The sequence below is a fragment of the Elephantulus edwardii genome, unplaced genomic scaffold (genome assembly GCF_000299155.1).
Source record: "Elephantulus edwardii isolate Elephantulus edwardi_28Jun2011 unplaced genomic scaffold, EleEdw1.0 scaffold00143, whole genome shotgun sequence".
NCBI lineage: Eukaryota > Metazoa > Chordata > Mammalia > Macroscelidea > Macroscelididae > Elephantulus > Elephantulus edwardii.
In genome coordinates, this window is record NW_006399893.1 from 6177239 (window position 1) to 6197854 (window position 20616).

Genomic DNA, 20616 nt, shown 5'->3' on the forward strand with positions numbered 1-20616 from the left:
GAGTTGTATTGATTCAGTCACTGGGGTAATGGGAATAGGAGTGTCAGAGACAATAAGAATGGCAAGGGATAGAGCAGGGGTTAGGCTGTTGTACATAGGGTCGCTATGGGTCGAAGGTGACTTGATGGCACATAATAACAACAACATACAAGAATCAGTGGGATTTCTGTACAGCAACAAAGAAGCAACAGAAAATGAAACCAAGAAAAAAACTACACAAGGAACAAACCTAAAAAAAGACACAAATGCTTTTTATAAGGAAAACTACAAAATACTACAAGAAACAATGAGATCTACTTAATATTCTTTGCTCATGAATCAGAAGTCTTAACATTTTGAAAATGACAATCCTAACAAAAGCAATCTACATGTTCAATGCAATCTCAATACAGATACCATACTGATTCTTCACAGCAATAAAAAAGGCAACTGGAGGTTGATTTGGAAGGGAAAGAGAGCCTGAATAAAAAAAACTCTTCTGAAAAGCAAAAATTAAGTATGAGGCCTGACGTCAAAACTTACTACATAGCAGTTGTTGTTGTTGTTGTTGTGTGCCGTCAAGTCACTTTCAACTCATAGCGACCCTATGTACAACAGCCCTAAACCCTTCTCTATCCCATGCCAATTGCACTGCCTCTGACACAACCATCCTGATTGCCCCAGTCACTGAATCAATCCACCTTATAGAGGGTCATCAAATAAAAAGTATTGGTACAATGACAGATGTACAGACCAGTGGAATAGAATCAGGAACCCAGAAGTCAAATAATTTAACTATGACCAATTTATATTTGAGAGGCAATCAAAACCTATTAATCTCTCTCTATTAAAAGGACAACCTCATTTTCTCAGGGTATATTCCAAGTAGTGGAATAGTTGGGTCCTATAGAATTTCTACATTCAACTTTTTGAGGAAGTGCCAAACTGCCTTCCGGAATGGTTGTATCATTTTACAATCCCACCAACAATGTATCTCGCCACATCCTCTCCAACATTTATTACTTGCTGCCCTGTTAAAGCTTGCCACTGCTACTGAAGTGAGATGGTACCTCATTGTGGTTTTGTTTTGCATCTCTTCTATTGCCAGTGATTTGGAGCATTTCTTCATGTGTATATTTACCATTCAAATATCTTCCTCTCTGAAAATTCTTTCCATGTCTTTGAGCTAAGGCACAAACTGAGATTTGTATACCAATGTTCATAGCAGCATTTCACTATTACAAGAACATAGAAACAGCTAAAATGTCCAACTACAAATGAATGGATTGAGAAATGGTACATTCACACAATGGAATACTATGCAGCACACAGGAGCAATAATTTTCTTAATTATTACTTAACTTGGGAGGGACGGGAGAGCATTATGCTGAGTAAACGAACTCAGTCTCACAAGGATAAATATTGTATAAAACCATTATTGTAACATGAGTATAAGGATCCAAGAGGGGTGGGAGAGGGTAAAAGCAGAGGGATGAGGATGTGCAGGGAGTTGGGGCAATTAATCATGGGGTTGTACAATTTGATAGGGACAGGATGAGGGAAATTGGAAGAATTTGTTCTTAAAAACAATATATTATAATTCTGTAAACAAACTAGTAGAAAATTTAAAAAACTAAAATAAAAGGACAATTTCTTCAAAAAAATAGATTCCGGAACTGGACATCCATTTGGACAAAGCTGAAACAGACTCTACATCTCACACCATACACAAAATCTACTCAAGGCAGATCAAAGATGACCTAGGGGTAATGGCCAAAACATTAAGGATCATAAGAGACAAAATGGGACCAAACTTAGAAGCCCTAGCCTATGCATAAATAGGCTTGTAAATATAGCCAGAAATGCACAAAGAGGAGAGGATGAAATTGAAGAATGGGATCTTCTAAAAATCAAATTTCTGTGTTATGTTAATAAAAACTTTTTCCAATAGGATGAAAAGAAAATCTACAGACTGGGAAAATTTTCTATTTGGCAAAGACATCTCAGATAATGGCCTCATAACAAAAGTTTGCAGAAAATGACAGGCCCTCCACAAGAAGACTGAGAATCCAACTACAAAATGGGCAAAAGACATGAAAAGATTCTTTTCAAAGGAAGGCATTCAAATTACCAACAGACACATGAACATATGTTTACAATCACTGGAAATGTTTTTGTTATGTGCCATTAAGCTGACTGCAACTCAGTAGCAATTCTATGCACAATAACACTGAACCCTTTCCTATTATGAGTCAACTTCACTGTCATTGACACACCTATCCCCATTACCCTAGTTACTATTCAGGGTCTTCCTCTTCTACCCTGACCCTCCACCCTTTCAAGCATGATGTTCTTTCCAAGGACTGGTGCCTCCTGGCAACATATCCAAAGTATGTGAGACACAGCCTCAAATTCCTTGACTCCAAGAAGCAACTTAGTTTCACCCTTTCTAGGACAGACTTGTTTGCTACTACATCGTATATTTAATATTCTTCTCCAGAACCACAACTCAAAGGTTCATTTTCTGTCATCCGTATTGATTTTTCAGCTCTTGGATGCACAGCAAATAATTAGAAAGCTATGGCCTGGATTGGGCACACCTTACTCTCTAGACTGACAGCATTGCTCTTCAACACTCTGGTAAGGTCCCTGAGAGCAAACTTTCCTAATGCAATTTGTCTTTTTATTTCCTTACTGCTGGTGCCAAGAACATTGATTTTGAGTCCAAGCAAGAAAAAATAGTTAACAATCTCAATTTCTTCTTTATTTATCATGTTGCTATGAATTGACCCAGTGTTTTCTTGATGTTGAACTTCAATCCATATTGAAGACTGTAGTCCTTTACTTTCTGCAGCAAATACTTCAAATCCTCCTTAGTTTTGGGAAGCAAGATTGTGTTATGTGCATAATGCAGGTTATGAGTCTTCCTCCAATTCTAATGCCACATTCCAAAATTTGACCTTGCATCTATCCCATCTGAATGTAAAGCCATCTCAAGAACAAATTTGAGCCTTTCAACACTAATGAATGAAGACCTGATGTGCTGCGGGTATATGAAGAATATGATCTATGAAAAATGCAAAAGAGTCATTACAAAGACAAAGGAGGAAGAAAAAACACCAGCGATGTCAGAAGAGACTCTGAATATTTCACTGGAGCACCAGGAAGCCAAAACAAAGAGAGAAAAAAATCAGAAAGTTAGAAGCTGAAGAGAAGATTTCAAAGAGCACATTGAGAGGACAAAGCAAACTATTATAACAAAATGTGCAAAGAGATGGAGTCAGAAAATCAAAAGGGACAAACTTGGCATTTCTTAATGTAAAGAAACTGAACAACAAAGTCAAGTCTAGACTTGGAATTCTTAAAGATGTTGTTGGCAGAACACTGAACTATCCAGGAAGTATCAGAAAAAGAGGGAGAGAGTACACAGTGCCACTGTACCAAAATAATTATTGGCTGACTCGGAAAATTTCATGAAATAACTTATTATCAAGAGGTAATGGTGATAAAGGAGGAAGTACAACCTGCTCTGAAGAAATTAGCAAAAAAAAATCATAAAGACTGAGCAGGAGTTAATTAATAGAATTTGACAGTTATCAAACAATATCACTAATACCACCAACAAGCAAAATCCTACTGAAGATTATCCACAAAAATGCCTGGGACAATACATCAACACAGAACTATCAGAAATACAAGCTGGGTTTAGTGGAGACCATAGCATTAAGCACATGACTGGAAATATCATATGGATCTTGCCTGAAAGTAGAGTACCAGAGAAATGTCTACTTGTATTTTATTGACTACACAAGGCATTTGAATATGGGGATCACAACAAATTGTGGCTAATGTTAAAGAATGGGAATCCCAGCACACCTGACTGTGTTCATGCGAAACCTATGCTTGGACCAGGAAGCAATCCTCAAAATAGAGCAAAAAAAACATTGTGTGATTCAAAATCAAGAAAGGAGTGTGTCAGGGATGCCTCCTGTCTCCAAACCTTTTCAATTTATATGCAGAAGAGATTATCTGGAAGGCTGGACTTTACAAGGAGGAATGTGGCACTGGCTATTAGAGGGATGCAAATGAAAATAATAATGTGATGCCAAGTCTTTTTTTATGAGGCACGTTCAGGTGAAATTGAACAACCAATTGTTAGCTGTGGTAACCACCATTCAAGGACTCTGCACCGAAATTCAAAGGAATGAAAGAACTTTCTGAGAATCACAATAAAGGTCGAATTTGAACCCAGGTGCTTTAAATTCCAAGAGCCTTCACTCTTACTTTCATATATTGTTCTCCTTATACTGCAGCTAAAAAGACAAGATGCATACATTCCCTCCAATTTGGCAACATTTTACAAGTAAATCAAGGCCTGTGGACACACAGATACATCTGATATCAAAACGCTCGTCACATAGCTTATGGACAATTTTGCAATTTTGCATCAACACCTCCAAGGAAGTATGCACACCACATAGCTTTTGATGAAAATAAATCAAAAGTCATCATGGAAGCATGCCTGGTACAAGCAGCAATGTGAGTGAGCATCAACAGTATTATGCTAAACATTATATGCCAGATGCAAGAGGTATGCCTATTATGTGATACCCTTTATATCAAAGTCTTGAAATGGCAAAACTAATCCATAGTGACAGAAAGCAGAATATTGGTGGCCTGTGGTAGGGGATTGAGGAGGACAGACAGGGACAAGAACAAAGGAAGGTTTGGGGTGTGTTCCTCAGAAAGAGGTCACAGCAGAACACAGAACTGTTTCAGGGATCCAACTTAATGGGAGTAAACACTAGGAAATTGCTCTTGAAGGGTTACAATTGAACAGTATGTTATGTAGATGTTCAGAATTTCAGCAGATTATCTGTGAAATTTTGCTCCCAAAATAGTCTCTTAGTGATTGATCATTCATAGTAATCTGCTCAAGTGTACAAAGAGCACGCAGCCCCAGCTTAATATTTCTGTCTTGATGATTATATAGTACGTTTTTTTTCCATTTTTTCAATGGATATAACATAATAATGAGATGACAATTTTGCATCTAAACCATGAGATTCAGCCTGACACTTTCATTTCAGTGTTTGTCAATTTTTATGGCAAATTATTCTGTGTCATTAATAGAAATGAGATTTTGCATTCATATCATGATGAGATCTATATTAATTCAAGGCACAGTCTCAACCCAACGATGAGTATGTGCGCAAGCTTTACTGGAAAGCAGCTGAATGCATCTAATATAAGAGAATGCACAAAATTATAGTTTGAAGTTTCGATTTCTTCAGAAGATAAAACTTGCCATGAACATACCCCAACAGCAATGTGATTCCTTTAACGTGAAAAATCACCCTTCCTACTTTCTGTTCACTCCCATTCAATATTAAGGAATTGTACTGATCATCTAAAAGTTATAAAGTTTGAATCCATCAGCTGTTTTAAGGGAGAAAGATGGGCAATCTCCTCCCATGTGTCTTACTAGCTCTGACAACCCATTGGAAGGTTAACTATGGGTCAGTTCCAACTCAACGTACACAATACTTCTATTTAGAGAGCTCTGATGGTTTAGTGCTAAGGAGCTGCAATGCCAACCCGAAGGTATGTAGTTTGAATCCATCAGCTCTTCCATAGAAAAAAGGTGGGCAATTTCCTCCTGTGGGATTATACTGCCTCTGAAAACCCACTGGAGGTTTCATCTATGTGTTGGTTCAGGCTCAATGGTACACAACAACAACACAACATTCAATATTGAAGTTTCAGTAAAGTAAAAAGGGAAAGCAGAAAGCAGCTCTCCCCCTCTCAGCATGCTTTTCACTCTGATATCCTAAGAGAGCACAATCAAGTGTGATTGTGAAACAGGCCTGAAGAAAATAAAGGATATTATATGACTAAAAGGTAAAAAAGTGATGAAGTAGATCAACATGTGAGTGACACCTTAAATTAGGATTAATTTCTTAATTCAGGAAGCTGATAGAAAGGCCTCTGTGGATCTCTTCAAATTATAAGCAACCTTTTTCTCTGTGTTTATGTGGTTTCTTGGATATATTATTTTCACATTCTTAAAGGTTTCTGTCATCTGGTTACCTCCTACTCTGAATTAGAGGCCTGATTCGATAGTTTTACACTTTTACTACCTGTGGTCCATGCAGTATCCACATACATTTCCTTCCCTGTGGTTTATGACTTAGAATCCACAGAACAGCAGTGGATTTGGGGTTTAGTGGGAACAATCTATCCCACTTTTAGTGCATACTGCCCTTTCGTGGTAGTTAATAGAAATGCAGGCTTCATATAACCAGCTCTGGCACCTGAGACCCCACAAAACATGTGTATTACACTACTTCACCTCTGTAGAACTACTTCTCACTCACAGAGACCCTCCCTCAGGTTTCTGAGGCTGTAAATTGCAATTTAACGACATGATGCCAGTTTGAAGAATAAGGTATGTCTGATTCAGGCCATTGTATTTTCAATTAGTTTTTAAGCAACTGAGAACTAGAAAATGAATAAGAATGAGAGAAAAAAATTAATATCTTTGAGTTGTGGTGTTGGAGGAAAGTACTGAATATTCCATGGCGTGCCAAAACAATGAACAAGGATATCTTGGAAAAGGTGCAGCCAGAGTTCTCCTTGGAGGCAAGAATGGCAAAGCTTCATCTCTCATAGTCTAGACATGTTACTAGGAGAGGCTATTCCTTGGAAAGGGATATTATGCTTGGAAGTGTGGAAAGTTAGTGAAAGAGAGAAGGGCCCCCATCAAGGAGGAATAAGATGGTGACTGGGCTCACTCGTATCAGAGATGTGAGAATGGCACAGGATAGGGCCAGATTCAGATTAGCTGTGCTCAACTGGAAGGCATCAAACACCACCACCACCACCACAGGGAGCTCTGATGGGGTGGTAAGGAGCTGTGCTTTCAATCTAAAGGCTGGTAGTTCAAATTTATGCTTGCTTTGTGGGAGAAAGATAGACAATATTCTCCTCAATACAACCAGAACCTCCCTGTGTTCTACTATTATATTCAAGTCCATATTGCCTAAAACCTTTTTTCCTCATTTCATGTAAAATGTCTCCCATTACAGAAAACAACAACAACAACAACAACAAAAACCACCCCCCCCCAAGACAAAATAGTTCCTAAAAACCGAAATCAGTTCAGTTTTGAACAGGTTAATGCAGATTTTCCAACTCATCCATTTCCAGAATATGCCACTCACATTTGCCTGCTTAGGCATTCACTCAACTAAAACCCCATAAGGATCTACTTAGGGATAAATATCTCTAGAGAATCCTCAGAAATTAAAATTCCCCAGGAAAATCCAACCAAAATAAAAGCACTAGTGATGAGGAACTGATTTCGTACAACATATTTTAGCTGCAGTAGCTCACTTCCCTTTGGTTTTAATTTCATTCCTTGCACCTCCCTCTTCCTCTGTGCCCTGGAAGTATCTTCAAACCCCAAAGGGAGAAGAAAAGAATGGCGGTCTTTGCTCAGCACTAACCACATGGCAAACCCTGTGCTGCACACTGCAGACCCATTTCCATTACTCTCTTTGTTAAGATGAAAGTTTTGAGTTTCAAGGGAGTTTTTTGAACCTGCCTGTAGGTCAGTGTACCAAAATGTGGGCTGGGGACTTGATCCATGGCTGTCTGGAGGTCATAAAATTTTCTGCTCCTCCCACCTCACCTCTTCTGTACAAACCTGGTGCCTCCTAGGTGTTCCATCAGCCTACGGCATCTAACCCTTTCCCCAAAGCTGCCAATTACGCTACGAGTACAGGTATTAAGCCAATCTCTCCCTCTTCTTTCACTCAGGTGAACTGCAGGTGAATTACCTCCGGGAGAAAGTACACAAGGCTGGAGGCAGGCTGTTCATCAATGCTTGTCCAAACTGTGTGGGCCTGTGTCTATCTCAGGGCCAGTCTCCCTCAATAATGAGGGGCTGGATTATGAGCTCTCTGCTATTCAGGGCATTGCTCTGCTAACCCAAAGGTAACCACCTCTGTGGTTCGTATCCACCAGCAGTTCCATAGTGGAAGGTGGTCTCCATCCGTGAGATCTTCAGCCTCTGAATGCTGGAGGGCCAGCTTTCAGTTGCTCCTAACTCAATGGCAATGAGAGAGAAGAATTGTGGATGCAATGTCCTTCAACTGCATTCTTCCTGGGCATAAACTGGTTTGTAGTGTGAACGATTAGATCACATTACTAGGTTATTAGATTCATGCACTCATTCAGAGAAATACCTTCCATGCCTGCAATAGTGTTGCTGTAACTAAGATTATCAAGACACCAATCAAATGGCATTAAGTTGATCTGCCTAAAGTGGAGGACATTGCCAAGTCCAAACAGACACTTATATGCCTTTAGTAGGCTGATACACTGAGAGTTAGTGAAATACCCTTTCGTTATGGAGATCTGGGCAAAGGGATAGAGGTGATAATAGGAGGTGGTGGATATTTACAGCAGGAAGCTGTGACCAAGAGAAAAACAGACTCAAGGGACTTCATTTTCCTCTTTGTGAAAAAGCAATAATATTGCACACTTGTGGTAGAAGTGCTAATGAGGTATGAAAGTGACCTCAAAGCTTTATTAACGTGAGCCGTTGTTTTTGTTATGCTGCTGACAAGCCGAGTCAGGCCTGACTCGTTGTGGCCTTGTATACAAGGAACTGGTCTATCATGATCAATAGCCCTCCACGCACTGATTTTGGGAAGCAGGCGGCCAGTTCTCTCTTAGTCTGCTTTGCTTAACCTGTTCAGCATCAAAATAAGACACAAGCCCTGCTAGGTGATAAGTGGTGGCTACACTCAATGGCACATAACAACGACAACAACAACACATGAGGTGTATTAACCAGGCATGAAACTCTGGTCTCTGGGATGGAAGGTGAGAATTCTGTCAGTCAGCATCCCTCGCTCTCCCATCACTAAAATGAACCAATTCCATGTGTAGAAATATAGTCTGGTGGCCATTCCTGGCCCTTACCTAGTCACTTTCTAAACTACCACCTGGGAAGTTCTGATGGCATAGTCTGTATGGCGTGGCACTGCTAATATAAAGGTAGTAGTTCTCTGGTGGGTGGTTTGAATCCATCACCAGCTACACAAAGAAAGATATTCAGTGTCTTCTCATGTGATTTCTACCTCTCATGACAGACACTTGAGTTTGAGATCTCAATAAAACACATTCTAGAGTGATCAGATAACGTTGACTATTTTTCAAGAGAGACTGACATCCACATACTTTGATTCTCTGCCTTTGCCTACTTTAAGGATAAATTGTCACCTCTCAACCCTCCAGCGTAGAGCTGGAGTTGGGATAGAAGGCAGTGTGGCATGACACACGACCTGTCTCGGTCCACCAAGAAGTCAGCTGTGCTAACAGGGTTAGACATCCTGCATCCCAGAAACACCCAGTACTGGCCCCTGCTAGGTGATAAGTGTTGGCTACCTATAAGTAGGATGGCTTGACTTCAGGATTGTGTGGCAAAGTCAGGCATTATTTTTACTAAACAAAACACACCAAAATCTCATGGCTATTGAGTCAGACCAACTATAGCTCACCCTCCAGTGGGTTTTCAGAGGCTATAAGTCACATGAGAAGAAGTCACCCATCTTTCTTCGGTGGAGCTGCTAGTGGATTCGAACCACCAGAGAGGAACTCCCTACAGACTGAACCACTAGAGATCCCAGGCATTATTACAACTGTTAATTTTCAGATTCAATGTTGACATTGGTTGACAGGGATGACCCAAACAAGGCTGTAAGCTGCTTTAAAGGTAGAAAGAACAAGTTCCCAACATTCCATTTTTGCAGATGACCTTTTGAAATCAGAGACTTGGCTTATTATCTAGGTCTCAAAATGGCATCCTCTAAGCCTCATGACAGGTACCTGGTTTGTCTCGGGATTTCTCTCAGGTGTTCAGAGTGTGTGTAACCCAGGCCTGTGTGCTTGTGCACGTGGTGGGGGCTGGGACAGGGACATGGTGGTGCCCTTGAAGTCGGCTGCGGTGGCACCATCAGTGCAAGTTACGGACCAGCCATGCTAGGATGTAAGAGCGTCTTGTCCTGGAGGATTCTTCTTTAACCCTTTGCTTGACATGGGAGCACCTTTGAACCAAGTCCCAGCACATTTCCTAGCACCTGCTGTGGGTCAGCACTAATGACTGCTAATCCTTCTTATCTCTGAGGTCTGGTCAAGCACAGGGGCACTAGAAGCAGGCCTGCCTGATCTGACTTCACTATGACTATCTGTTCAAGGTGAGTGCTGCTGAGAGGTCCTTCCCCACCCCATCCCACTTCTATCTGTCTCTTCACCCCCACACTGAAGCCAGGGGTCAGGACTCAACTGAGATGTTCTCCACAGCAGCCCAACTTGCTCAGAAGTGCCCCAGATGTGCCATAGAAACCTTTAGACAAAGCACCCTCCTCTAAGAGGTGGTGGAACAAAGCTGAGACCACTCTCACTCCCGGGAATACTGGTCTTGAATGGCAAAGTCTGGGCTCCTTAACCTTTCTAAGAGGAATAAGACTTGCCTGGTGTGACATCCAATGATAGCAATGGACATTCCACATTATCAAGTGCCAAAAAATGGCCTAGTGGCAAGAAGATGTGCTGTAATCCCAAAGGCATGCAGTTCGAGGCCACCAGCTGCTCTGCAGGAGAAGGATGGGCAATCCTTCCAAGAGATTAACTGCCTCTGAAAACCCACCAGAGGGTCAGTTATGGATTAATTCTGACTCGATGGCACACAACAAGAACAACAGCAACACCAATCTTTATAATCAAATCCCAGGCCAACGTAGCCTTTTCTTTTTCAGTACTTTCTATCCTTTGCATTTGCAACCCACACATCTGTTCAAAATTCCAGAAACTTTAATGCTTAACAATTTTTTAAGGGAAAGAACTCTTAAGGTTACCCTGATAAACATTTACTGCATGAAATTCACCAAACCCAGGATAATCAGGTTTTCTTATATGCTTGAAATATTAAAAAAATAAAATAACAAACAGCCAGAATGTCGCATTCTGCAAGGTGCTTTTCTTAAATTCCTATTTTAATCACGTAGTCCACTGTGATGTGATATTAATTTGTTTAGGATTTGATCCTTCTTATAATGTTAAAACCTTTTCAAAAACACTTTGACACAGGGGTCTCTTCATTTCTCATCATATTTCTTAATTCAGTTTAACTAGATTAATCCTCAGATAAAAAAAAGCTAGAACGGATTGTTGCTGAAGGATATCACTGTGGAAAACAAACAAGGCAAACTTCACTGAATGTGAGCACATTCCTACTTGTGAAGACACTACACCACAGCCCAGTACAGTCCTGTGGGGTCTCCAAGGCTGTAAACATTTCCAAGACCAGAATACATCACCTCTGTCTCAAGAAGCAACTGGTGAGTTTGAACCACTAATTTTTAGTTCCCAGTATTTAACCCACTGCACCACAGGGCTCCTTGCTGAACGTCACAAGAAAAATAGGAAGATCTAAACCCAAAGCTGTGGGATCACTTTGGATTCCTGGTGACCCCCTCTAGGTTTCTGCAGCTTTAACTCCTTCTGGGAGGATAAATGCCTGCCTGTCTGTGATGGAGCAGCTGCTAGAGGTGGGCTATTGCTCTGGAATGGAAGCTAAAAACATAATGCCACCCGAGCTCCAAGAATTCAACCAACAGGACAGTGCACTGGGCCGTGGGTGAAGAACATAAATGGGCCTCTAACTACTGCGGACACGCTCTGCAGAGGATGCATTTTGACTCCCCGACCCCATCCCTACAAAATCTCCAAGACTTACTCTGATATTACTTGAAGGGCTTGGGAGGGCCAAGCAGGGCAGACTTATGTAATATTACATATAGTTTTATAGCTGTGATTAAAGCTAAGACTTGTGATTTATCTAGATATGAATACTAATGTTTAGCTTGATAATGAATTTAAGTCAAGGAATGTTTTAAACCTTGCTATCCAACAAACTGTATTCATCCTTCAAAATACAGCTTGGATTCCCTCTTGGAAGAGATTCTTGATATACTAGAGAAGATCTGTGTGGAGCAAATTGGTTGGGCAGATTCATCACCATGATTTTCTCTACTCCTCTCCTCCTGGCATCTTTAGACCTCAGAAAAGACTACTTTTCCTTCCCCCACCCCAGATCTGTTAGTAAGATTGATAAAACACAGTTTTGGGCTAATAATATCTTCCACTTTTCAGGAAGTCAAGGGTTCAGGGTACAGGAGGATGCTTGTTTTTACCAGGGTTAAACATTACAATTAGTCCCTTAATCAGTCTTGAATTTTCATTGCAGCTGGCTATGAATCACATATGTAGAACTACTTATACAACAACTGGGAGAGCAAGTTTTCAGAATTGTCCCTCAGGTATGGTACAGGTGGGATGCACAGAGCATGAGCTTACAGTCCACCCAGGTGGAAGCACCTTGAGCTCTGGTGGCCTAGTGGCAAGAAGCTGCACTGCAATCCCAAGTGGACCCACCTGGGGATGAGAGGGAGCTGCGTGGTCCCATTTAAGTCCTTCACTCAAGCCCCAATGTGGGGTGTGCCAGTACGAGTTTTCCTCTCTGCCCACACAGCTATTTAGTGGAGATCTGCCTGTGACAAACTTTTCTGATGGAATGCTGTCTGATTCTTGTAAGTAACAAAAGCTAGCTTGCATGTGGTCAGGTGTGTTTAGGTCATGCTATCTGAAGGACACACTGTTTATGGAGTGCTCTGTTGCAGTTATTGGTGCCCTTTCCCCTAATGACCTCCTGGTTAACAAGAAAGCAGGGATCACCTGTGAGCACCTGCAGGCTGAGGGCTCTGTCGCCTGAAGTCCAACAGATGGAATCTTTCTCTGATAACCTCTGCTGGTAAACAATCTCACTCCATTTACTACTCTGCTTCAAGTATTTGTTCACAGATGTGTCTCCTTAATAAATCATGTCCTTTTCAATTCAGAGGTTGTGTCTTATTCCTCTCTGTGTCCCCAGGAACTGGCATAATACTGAGCACACAGTAGTTGCTCAATGAACTCTTACTGAAGGGATCAGTGAAGCAGTACTGTCTGGCTGTATTACATATCTGAGTGACAAGCCAGTACCCTTGGGCTCTGATTATATGGATCACATTTTAAGTTTAAGACTTATTTTCATCAGGAACAAGAAAAGTGGTTTGCAGACCATATGTTGACATTATGTGCCACTGAGTCACCTGTCACCCATAGAAATCCCTATGTACAGCAGCTCTGAACCCTGCCCTGTCCTGAGCCAGTCTCACTAATTCTATGCACAAGTCCCTATTGGCCCAGGTAATGTATCAATCGATCTCATCCGGGGTCTTCCTTTCCTGCGCTATCCCTCTACCCTTCCAAACATGATGTCCTTCTCCAAGAATAGGTCTCTCTTGGCCACATGCCAGAAGTATATAAGACTCAGATTCAAAATCCTAACCTCCAAGAGTAAACTTGGTTTCACCCTCTCCAAGACAGACCTATTTGTTTTCTTGGCAGTCTATGGTATGTTGAAGTCTCTTCTCCAGCACCACAATTCAAAGGCATTGTTTCTTCTTCTGTCATCCTTAGTCACTGTTCAGCTCTCTGAAGCATAATAAGTAATTGCAAAGACCATGGCCTGGATTAGGTTCATCTTAGTCTCTAGACTGACTTGTTACTTTTCAGTACTCTGGATAGGTTCCTGACAGCAGATTTTCCCCAATTCAATTAATCTTTTGATTTCTTGACTGTTGGTGTTAAGAGTGACGATTGTGGAGCTGAACAGCTGTAATTGTTAACAACCTAAATCTCTTCTCCATCCATCATGCTGCTGTCAATAGGTCCAGTGATGAGAATCTTTGTCTTCTTGATGTTAATCTTTAATCCATACTGAAGATTACAGTCCTTGACCTTCTGCAGCAAGTGCTTCAGGTATTCTTCAGTTTCAGCAAGCAAGGTTGTGTTATCATCTGCATAATATAGGTTGTCGATGAATCTACCTCCAATCCCAATGTCACACTCCTCCTCATAAAGCACTACTTCCTGAATGATCTGTTCTGCATATAGATTGAAAAGGTGTGGATCCCTGACACACTCCTTTTCTGATTTTGAACTGTGTCATGTTTCACTGCTCTGTTCTGAGGACTGTTTCCTGGCACAAGTATAGATTTACCCACAAACATTTTACTGGGCTTTCTCTGAGTTTACATATTCGAGATAGATGCTAACATTTAAATTTGAGAGAAGTACACATAAGCATGTATTTCCAGCTTCCTGCTAATATAGCTTTCATTAAGATGGTACCTGAGTGACATTTCCACATGAATGTAGTTGGCTGGAGCCAGACACTACAGAGCATAGCCTTCATTGCATACTGCTTCACCTGGGCCAGATCCTTAAAAGGCATTTGATAGCTGGTTAGCGACAACAGCTGCAACTTCTGGCGCCTGTTTCCATCGTGTGCTATGGTCTGCGGGGACCTCCTGACACTGATTTTTTTCCTCAACCGGGCCCTTCCTTATCGTGGCCTCCTCCACCTTGGATTGGGTCATGTTCAAGAAACTTGACAAGAAAGAAAATTTGTCCAACTGCATCCAGTTGGAAACCTCCATTATTAAGGGTATTAGGAGCCAGTTGATAGAGCAATTTGCAGGTATTGAACTGTAGCTTAATCAAATAATGCCTAAGAAAGACCCTGTCAAAATAGTTCAATGCCATGAACATATAGAAATCCTTACAGTAAATGGGGAGTTACTGATTTTTTTTTTTTAGGCAAGGGAAGGGCCTTTTTATCCAACTCTAAGATTGCTTCATAAATATTATTTTATCCTGCCCCACCAGCAGGAAAATAAAGGAGCCATCAAGTTTGTTCTGAGTGGAGCAAATATCATGTGTCCAGGCCTTACCTCTCAGGGAGCTAAGCTTTACCCAGCTGCCATGGATATGGTCATTGCCATCATGGCAGAAGGGAAGCAGCATGCTCTGAGTGTGGGCGTCATGAAGATGTGTGCAGAAGATATTGAGCAAGTCAACAAAAGGATTGGCACTGAAAATATCCAGTACGTAAATAATGGGCTGTGGCATATGAAAATGTATAAATGAGCCCCAAGGGCAAAGCAATGGATATTATGTTGTAATTCTGTATGTGACAGCATGAAGACTATGTCTCTGACTATGCAAACTAAATTCAACAGATGCTTAAAATAAAAATCTTAAAAAAATGGAAGGAACACAGAGTAACTCTACCAAAAAGAATTGGTCGACTGTCAGCGATTTTTGGAAGGATCATATAAACAACAGCTGATGTTATCAAAGGAACAAGACCCAAGCTACTTTGAAGACACTGGCAAAATAGAAGATGTCAGGAATTGGTGGAATATCAACTGGAATGTTTGGACATGCAGATGGCAGAACTGGAAGCATTTGCTCATTTGTGCCCAGAAATTTGAAAGACTGTTACCTACTGGGCTGGAAGAGGTTCAAAGAAGGTCCAAAGAAAGGTGACCCAGCTAAGTGTAGGAATTAATAAACTATAGCTACTATCACACACAAGTAAAATTGTGCTGAAGATAATAATAATAATAATAATAATAATGGCATTTGATAGCACAATTTTGGTCTTTAGGGTATGTGCATTCACATCGTTTCAGGTGAGAAAATGGTTCGAGTCAGCCACATGCTCTTAAAAATCAACTAATTCAGATCTGTGATATCTCTAATTTTAGGAGGATATAGAAAAATAATATTTCAAATGTCTTGAGCAAAGAATTTAACATGTTCAGTGGAGAATGATGTTAAAAATTCATATCTATGAAATTAGATGGAAGCATCATCAGTCCCGAGTAATATTACACCACATAGAGACTATCCTATGTTTATAGTGTAGAATATACTATGCCTATAGTGCTTGCAAGGAAAGACCAGTCCTTGGAGAGGGACATTATGCTTGGGAGGGTGGAGGGACAGTGTAGGAGAGGAAGACCCTCGATGAGATGGATCGATTCTGTGACTGGGGTAATTGGGGTAGGTGTGTCAGAGATAATAAGATTGGCACAGGATAGAGCAGAGATTATGGCTATTGTACATGGGGTCGCTATGAGTTGCAGGTGACTTGGCAACATGTAACAACAACAACAACATGTGACTAGTGAGCTATACCTTTGGTGGCTTACTGATAAAAGTTTTGCTATCAACCTAAAGGCAGGCAGTTCCATTCTACCAGCTACTTCTTGGGAGAAAGATGAGAAGTCTCTTTTCCTGTGACTTACAGTCTCTGAAAATCCACTGGAGGGGCAGTTATTAATTGGTTCCAACTAGACGGCATATAACAACCACATAAAGAGTTAACAATACCAAGATGGAACCCACATCTGAAGTATTATGATCACAAAAAAAGATTAAAGAAGAAAACAAAACTAGAGCTTGTCTTTTTTCTTTAAAGAGGTAACTTCTCATATTGTTCTGACTTATTTAAGCATAATAATTCAAAATATACCATTTTCATTCATGTCCACAACATCCTGAGGATTACTTTCATTTACTTCTTGGTAATGATCATTATCTAGTGTTAGTGAGCTTTTCCATTCTTTCCACAAGTTCATTGTCAGGGATTGAGTTCTGTGTGAATTGAATTGTGTGTATGCACATGTCTCTCCCCCATCCAAATAAGTGTGCATGTGATGTGATAGTTATGTAATTAGGTCTCAATCTGATCAAACAACCAAGTGTAAGAAGATTTATGATGAGATGCAACACATCTCTCATCCAATACAATGGGTGTTTCCTCTGAGATGTGGCCCACATTAACCTTTTATTCTGTTTTTCTCATAACATCAAGATAGAAGAGCTAGAAACAGAGTGTGTCCTTTGAACTTCGTTTCTTGTGCCAAGAACTTCCCTGACACACCAAAAGGTCAAGGCACATGGAAATTGCCAAGGTATAAGCAACGTCCTCCAGAAGTGACACCAAGAAGGAAAGCCTTGCCCTAGAACCAGTGCCCTGAATTCAGACTTAAGTCCCTCTTAACTGTGACAGAATGAATTTCCGTTTGGTTAAGTTATCCATTTACAGTATTTCTGTTCTGGCAGTGCTAGAGAAATAAAACATTCACTCAATCACTATGATCTCTTTGAAGCTATGAATCTGGAAAATGCAAATGTAAATATTTCAAGGTCTTTGTCCTTAAGAAAATAAAAAGTTAAATCAAGCAACCAAAGATTAAGCATTGCACCTCATTCCCTTACAACACAGCTTTTGCACTGTCAATACTCTATGCTGACAGTAAACTGATCAGGACAGAGCTTTCAGTCATGAGGCATGGACAAATGAGCCTATGGTCTTTAAAAAAAATTGGAAAACTCCCTCAACTATTTTTGGAATGAAAAGCAAACATGTGTGAAAAATAATCACTGACTAAAAAAAAATTCCTTAATGGTAAAAAAAATAAAAAAAAAATCACTGACTTGGAACCCACTCATAGCTGACCATCCAGCAGGTTTTCAGAGCCTGTAAATCAGACTAGAATGAATTGCCTATCTTTCTCTCTCAGAGCAGCAGGTAGAATTGAACTGCTTGCCTTTGGGTTGGCTGTGTGATTCTTCACACACTAGGCCATCAGGGCCCCCTAGTATAAAGTAATAAATCTATCAGCATAAGCTGGGACACAGGGAGCAGATGTGTGGAGGAGCATAAAGCCTGCAAGGTGTGTGTGCATGTTCTTTGATTCCAGGAGCATTTCCAAAGCACAGTAATTTACACATGGGTCTGGAAGGTGGAGAGAGACTTCTCCTTTCCTACATAGCTCTGAGCAGCCTGTCCCTCCAGTTGGCACTCGACTCTCCTCTGTCTCCCTGACATATTGTGTTGGCAGCTGCTGTCAGTTTAGTTGCTAAGTCATGGCGATGCAATGTCCAACCTAAGTGGACATTTGTGACCCATAATGCCTTCGTTGGCTGATTTATGGAAGCAGTTCACCAGGCTTTTATTTCTAGTGTGTATAGTTTAGAAGCTTTGCTGAAATCTGTTCAATGTCATAGTCACCTACACCCCTCCCCTGATAGTAGGTGATGGCTGTGCCTGAGAAGCCCTGGTAGGGAACTGAACCCTGGTTTCCTACACAGATGACTTACAGTGAGGCAGCACTTCCTTGGTCCAGCCTTCTCCATCTCCAAGCCTTTCTCTAAGCAGAGCCCATGCCCTGCCCTGATGGCTTCCAAGTGCCTCTCTCCACCTGGCTCCCTTCCCAGCTTCATTCACAGACCACAGCCCCTTGGGAGGATGCCTCTTCCCAGGGGGCCACAGTGACTAACTGATTCCTAGTGTTTCACACTTGTTAACTGAATGAAGAGGAGTAGCAAGGTGAGATATAGAGGTCAGCTATGATTCTCAAAGTTCTTCTTGGCTACAGTAAAGAGTTTGTGTCAGGACAGAAAGAAAAAAGAGGCTGATGAGGGTGGAGTGAGTGCTTTCAGGGTGAGTGGGCAGTAACTAAGGGAGGAAGCACTTTCTGTGGTAGCCCTGAAGAGTCTGCCTCATCATATCTTCTACTCTCACTTGATCAACAACCAGCCCATGGTGGTACATCTCATTACTGAAAAGCCCGCTTTGCATGTACCGTGCTGATATTTTCATGCCCCCTACCTCTGAGAGACCACTTTCCCACATTGACCAGTTACCACACTTTCCAGGTTTACTGTAAGAGACAGAGTCCCTGCCACATATGCTCCACACGTCCACATGACAGAAGCCCATTGTGAAGCCACCAAATGTCCTCTGATAATGTAGGATGGCAGATTCACTGCCACTGGGCACAGCACCATCTGCGTGCTGGCATTACCCAGCATCTCCCATTGCTCTCCTCATGGTGCCCAGGGTCTTTCTCAATTAGATATCACACCTGCAGGGATGGGGATGGGTGGACTGAATCGGCCTCTGCTGTTGCCCTAGTTAGCAGCATGGGCAGAAGTGATCAATTTCAGAAACGCATATGCTCAAACACACATTCTAGCAATGTGTGTATGGACCTTCTTGCCTCTTCTGTTGCCTCTTTCTTAGAGTAGATCTCAAGGGAGGTCATTATCTATCAGAAAGGATAGCCTTCTCCACCATAAATTAAGGACTATCACCATTTCTACCCTCTCTGTCACTCATCTGACTACTTTGCTTTCAGTACTTGCTCTATTGTTCTAATGCCCTTCCACTGATTTAATCTTCTTCTGTTCAACCCGCTACAATTTATTGAAGAAGACCAAAGACTACAGTCATCAAAATGCTTTACATCTCAACATCTCCACCACGATAGAGAAAAAAGTGAAGTCAACAATTTCATTTTGCTTAGATCCACAATACCCATGACAGGAGTAGTCAAGAAACCAAGCCATGTTGCTTGGGGACATTTATTGTAAGAGACTTATCTAAACTGCTAAATAAGAAGGATATCAGTTTAAAGACTAAGGTGCATCTAATTCTAGTCACAGTCTTTTCAGTCTTTCCTGTGTGTCAGAAAGTAAGACAATGAATAAGGAAGATCAAAGATGAATCAAAGCCTTGGAATTGCGATGATGGAGAAGAATACTGAATGTTCCAAGAACTTCCACAAAAACAAATGAATCTGTTTTGGAGGAAGTACAATCGGGTGATCCTCAGAGGTAAGGATGGTGAAACTTCTCATAGACATTGGGCATGGTGTCAAGAGGGGCCAGTCCTTGGAAAAAGACATCATGCTGCAAAACGTAGAAAGAGAAATGGAAGAGGAGAAAACTCTCAACAAGACAAGACTGATACACTCATTATGAGAATGGACTCAAGCTTAGCAGAGATGTTGAGAATGGCCCAGGATAGGGCAAGGTGCAGACAGATGTTCGCGGGGTGGTTAGAAATCCTTGTCAATTTGATGGCATTTGACAACCATAACAACAACTGCATACAGTTTCAAGTGTTTCAAAGGCACACAGTAGGCTTCTGTGTGTGTGTGTGCACATGGACGTGTGCATACAATGCCACTCTTCTGTCTGTTTACTACATAGTGATGCTAGGACTATAGGCTTGGGTGCATGTGGGTCACAGCATGGTGGCAGCCCTGCATGCTGTCCTGTCTGACCTGCTATCTCTGGTGCAATATACTCAAGTGTGGATCAGCTGCAAGGAACTCTACAGCTCTCAGGTCAAGCCTCCAACAGGTCAAGAGCAAATGCAGTTTCAATTATTTATTTTCAAGTGACTAAGGTACTTCAGAACTTGATCCACAGCTCCTTGATTGTGGCTTATACCTTTCTTATATAAGTATAATCATCAACGGGAAGAGGTGGGCAATCTTCTCCCGTGAGATGAACTGTCTTTGAAAACCCAGTGCAGGGTCAGCTATGGATGGGTTCTGACACAATGGTACACAACAACAACAGTCAGCTAACATTTTCAGACTATTGAATGATGGGAATTAGTCTGATACTCCCTTCTGGAAATGAAACATGTGTGGTGTATGTAGAGGCATACAATGTCAAATGTTTCTAACACAATTTCATCATTTCTGTCTAGGAAAATTAGATATTGTTAAGGAAGAAATGCAATGTATAAATATTGACATACTAGGCATTGGTGAGATGAGATGGACTGGCATGGGACATTTTGAGTCGGATGAC

General features: G+C 41.2%; 1 protein-coding gene and 1 pseudogene across 1 annotated transcript in view; one reads left to right on the forward strand and one right to left on the reverse strand.

The window, feature by feature from the left end:
* Window positions 1-20616, reverse strand: part of NCKAP5 (NCK-associated protein 5) — a 914632-nt gene that overhangs the window by 182605 nt on the left and 711411 nt on the right. The window contains 1 exon segment of the mRNA XM_006894461.1: window positions 9596-9617. Coding sequence (XP_006894523.1) covers window positions 9596-9617 — 22 coding nt within the window.
* LOC102847499 lies at window positions 14530-15081 on the forward strand (annotated as a pseudogene).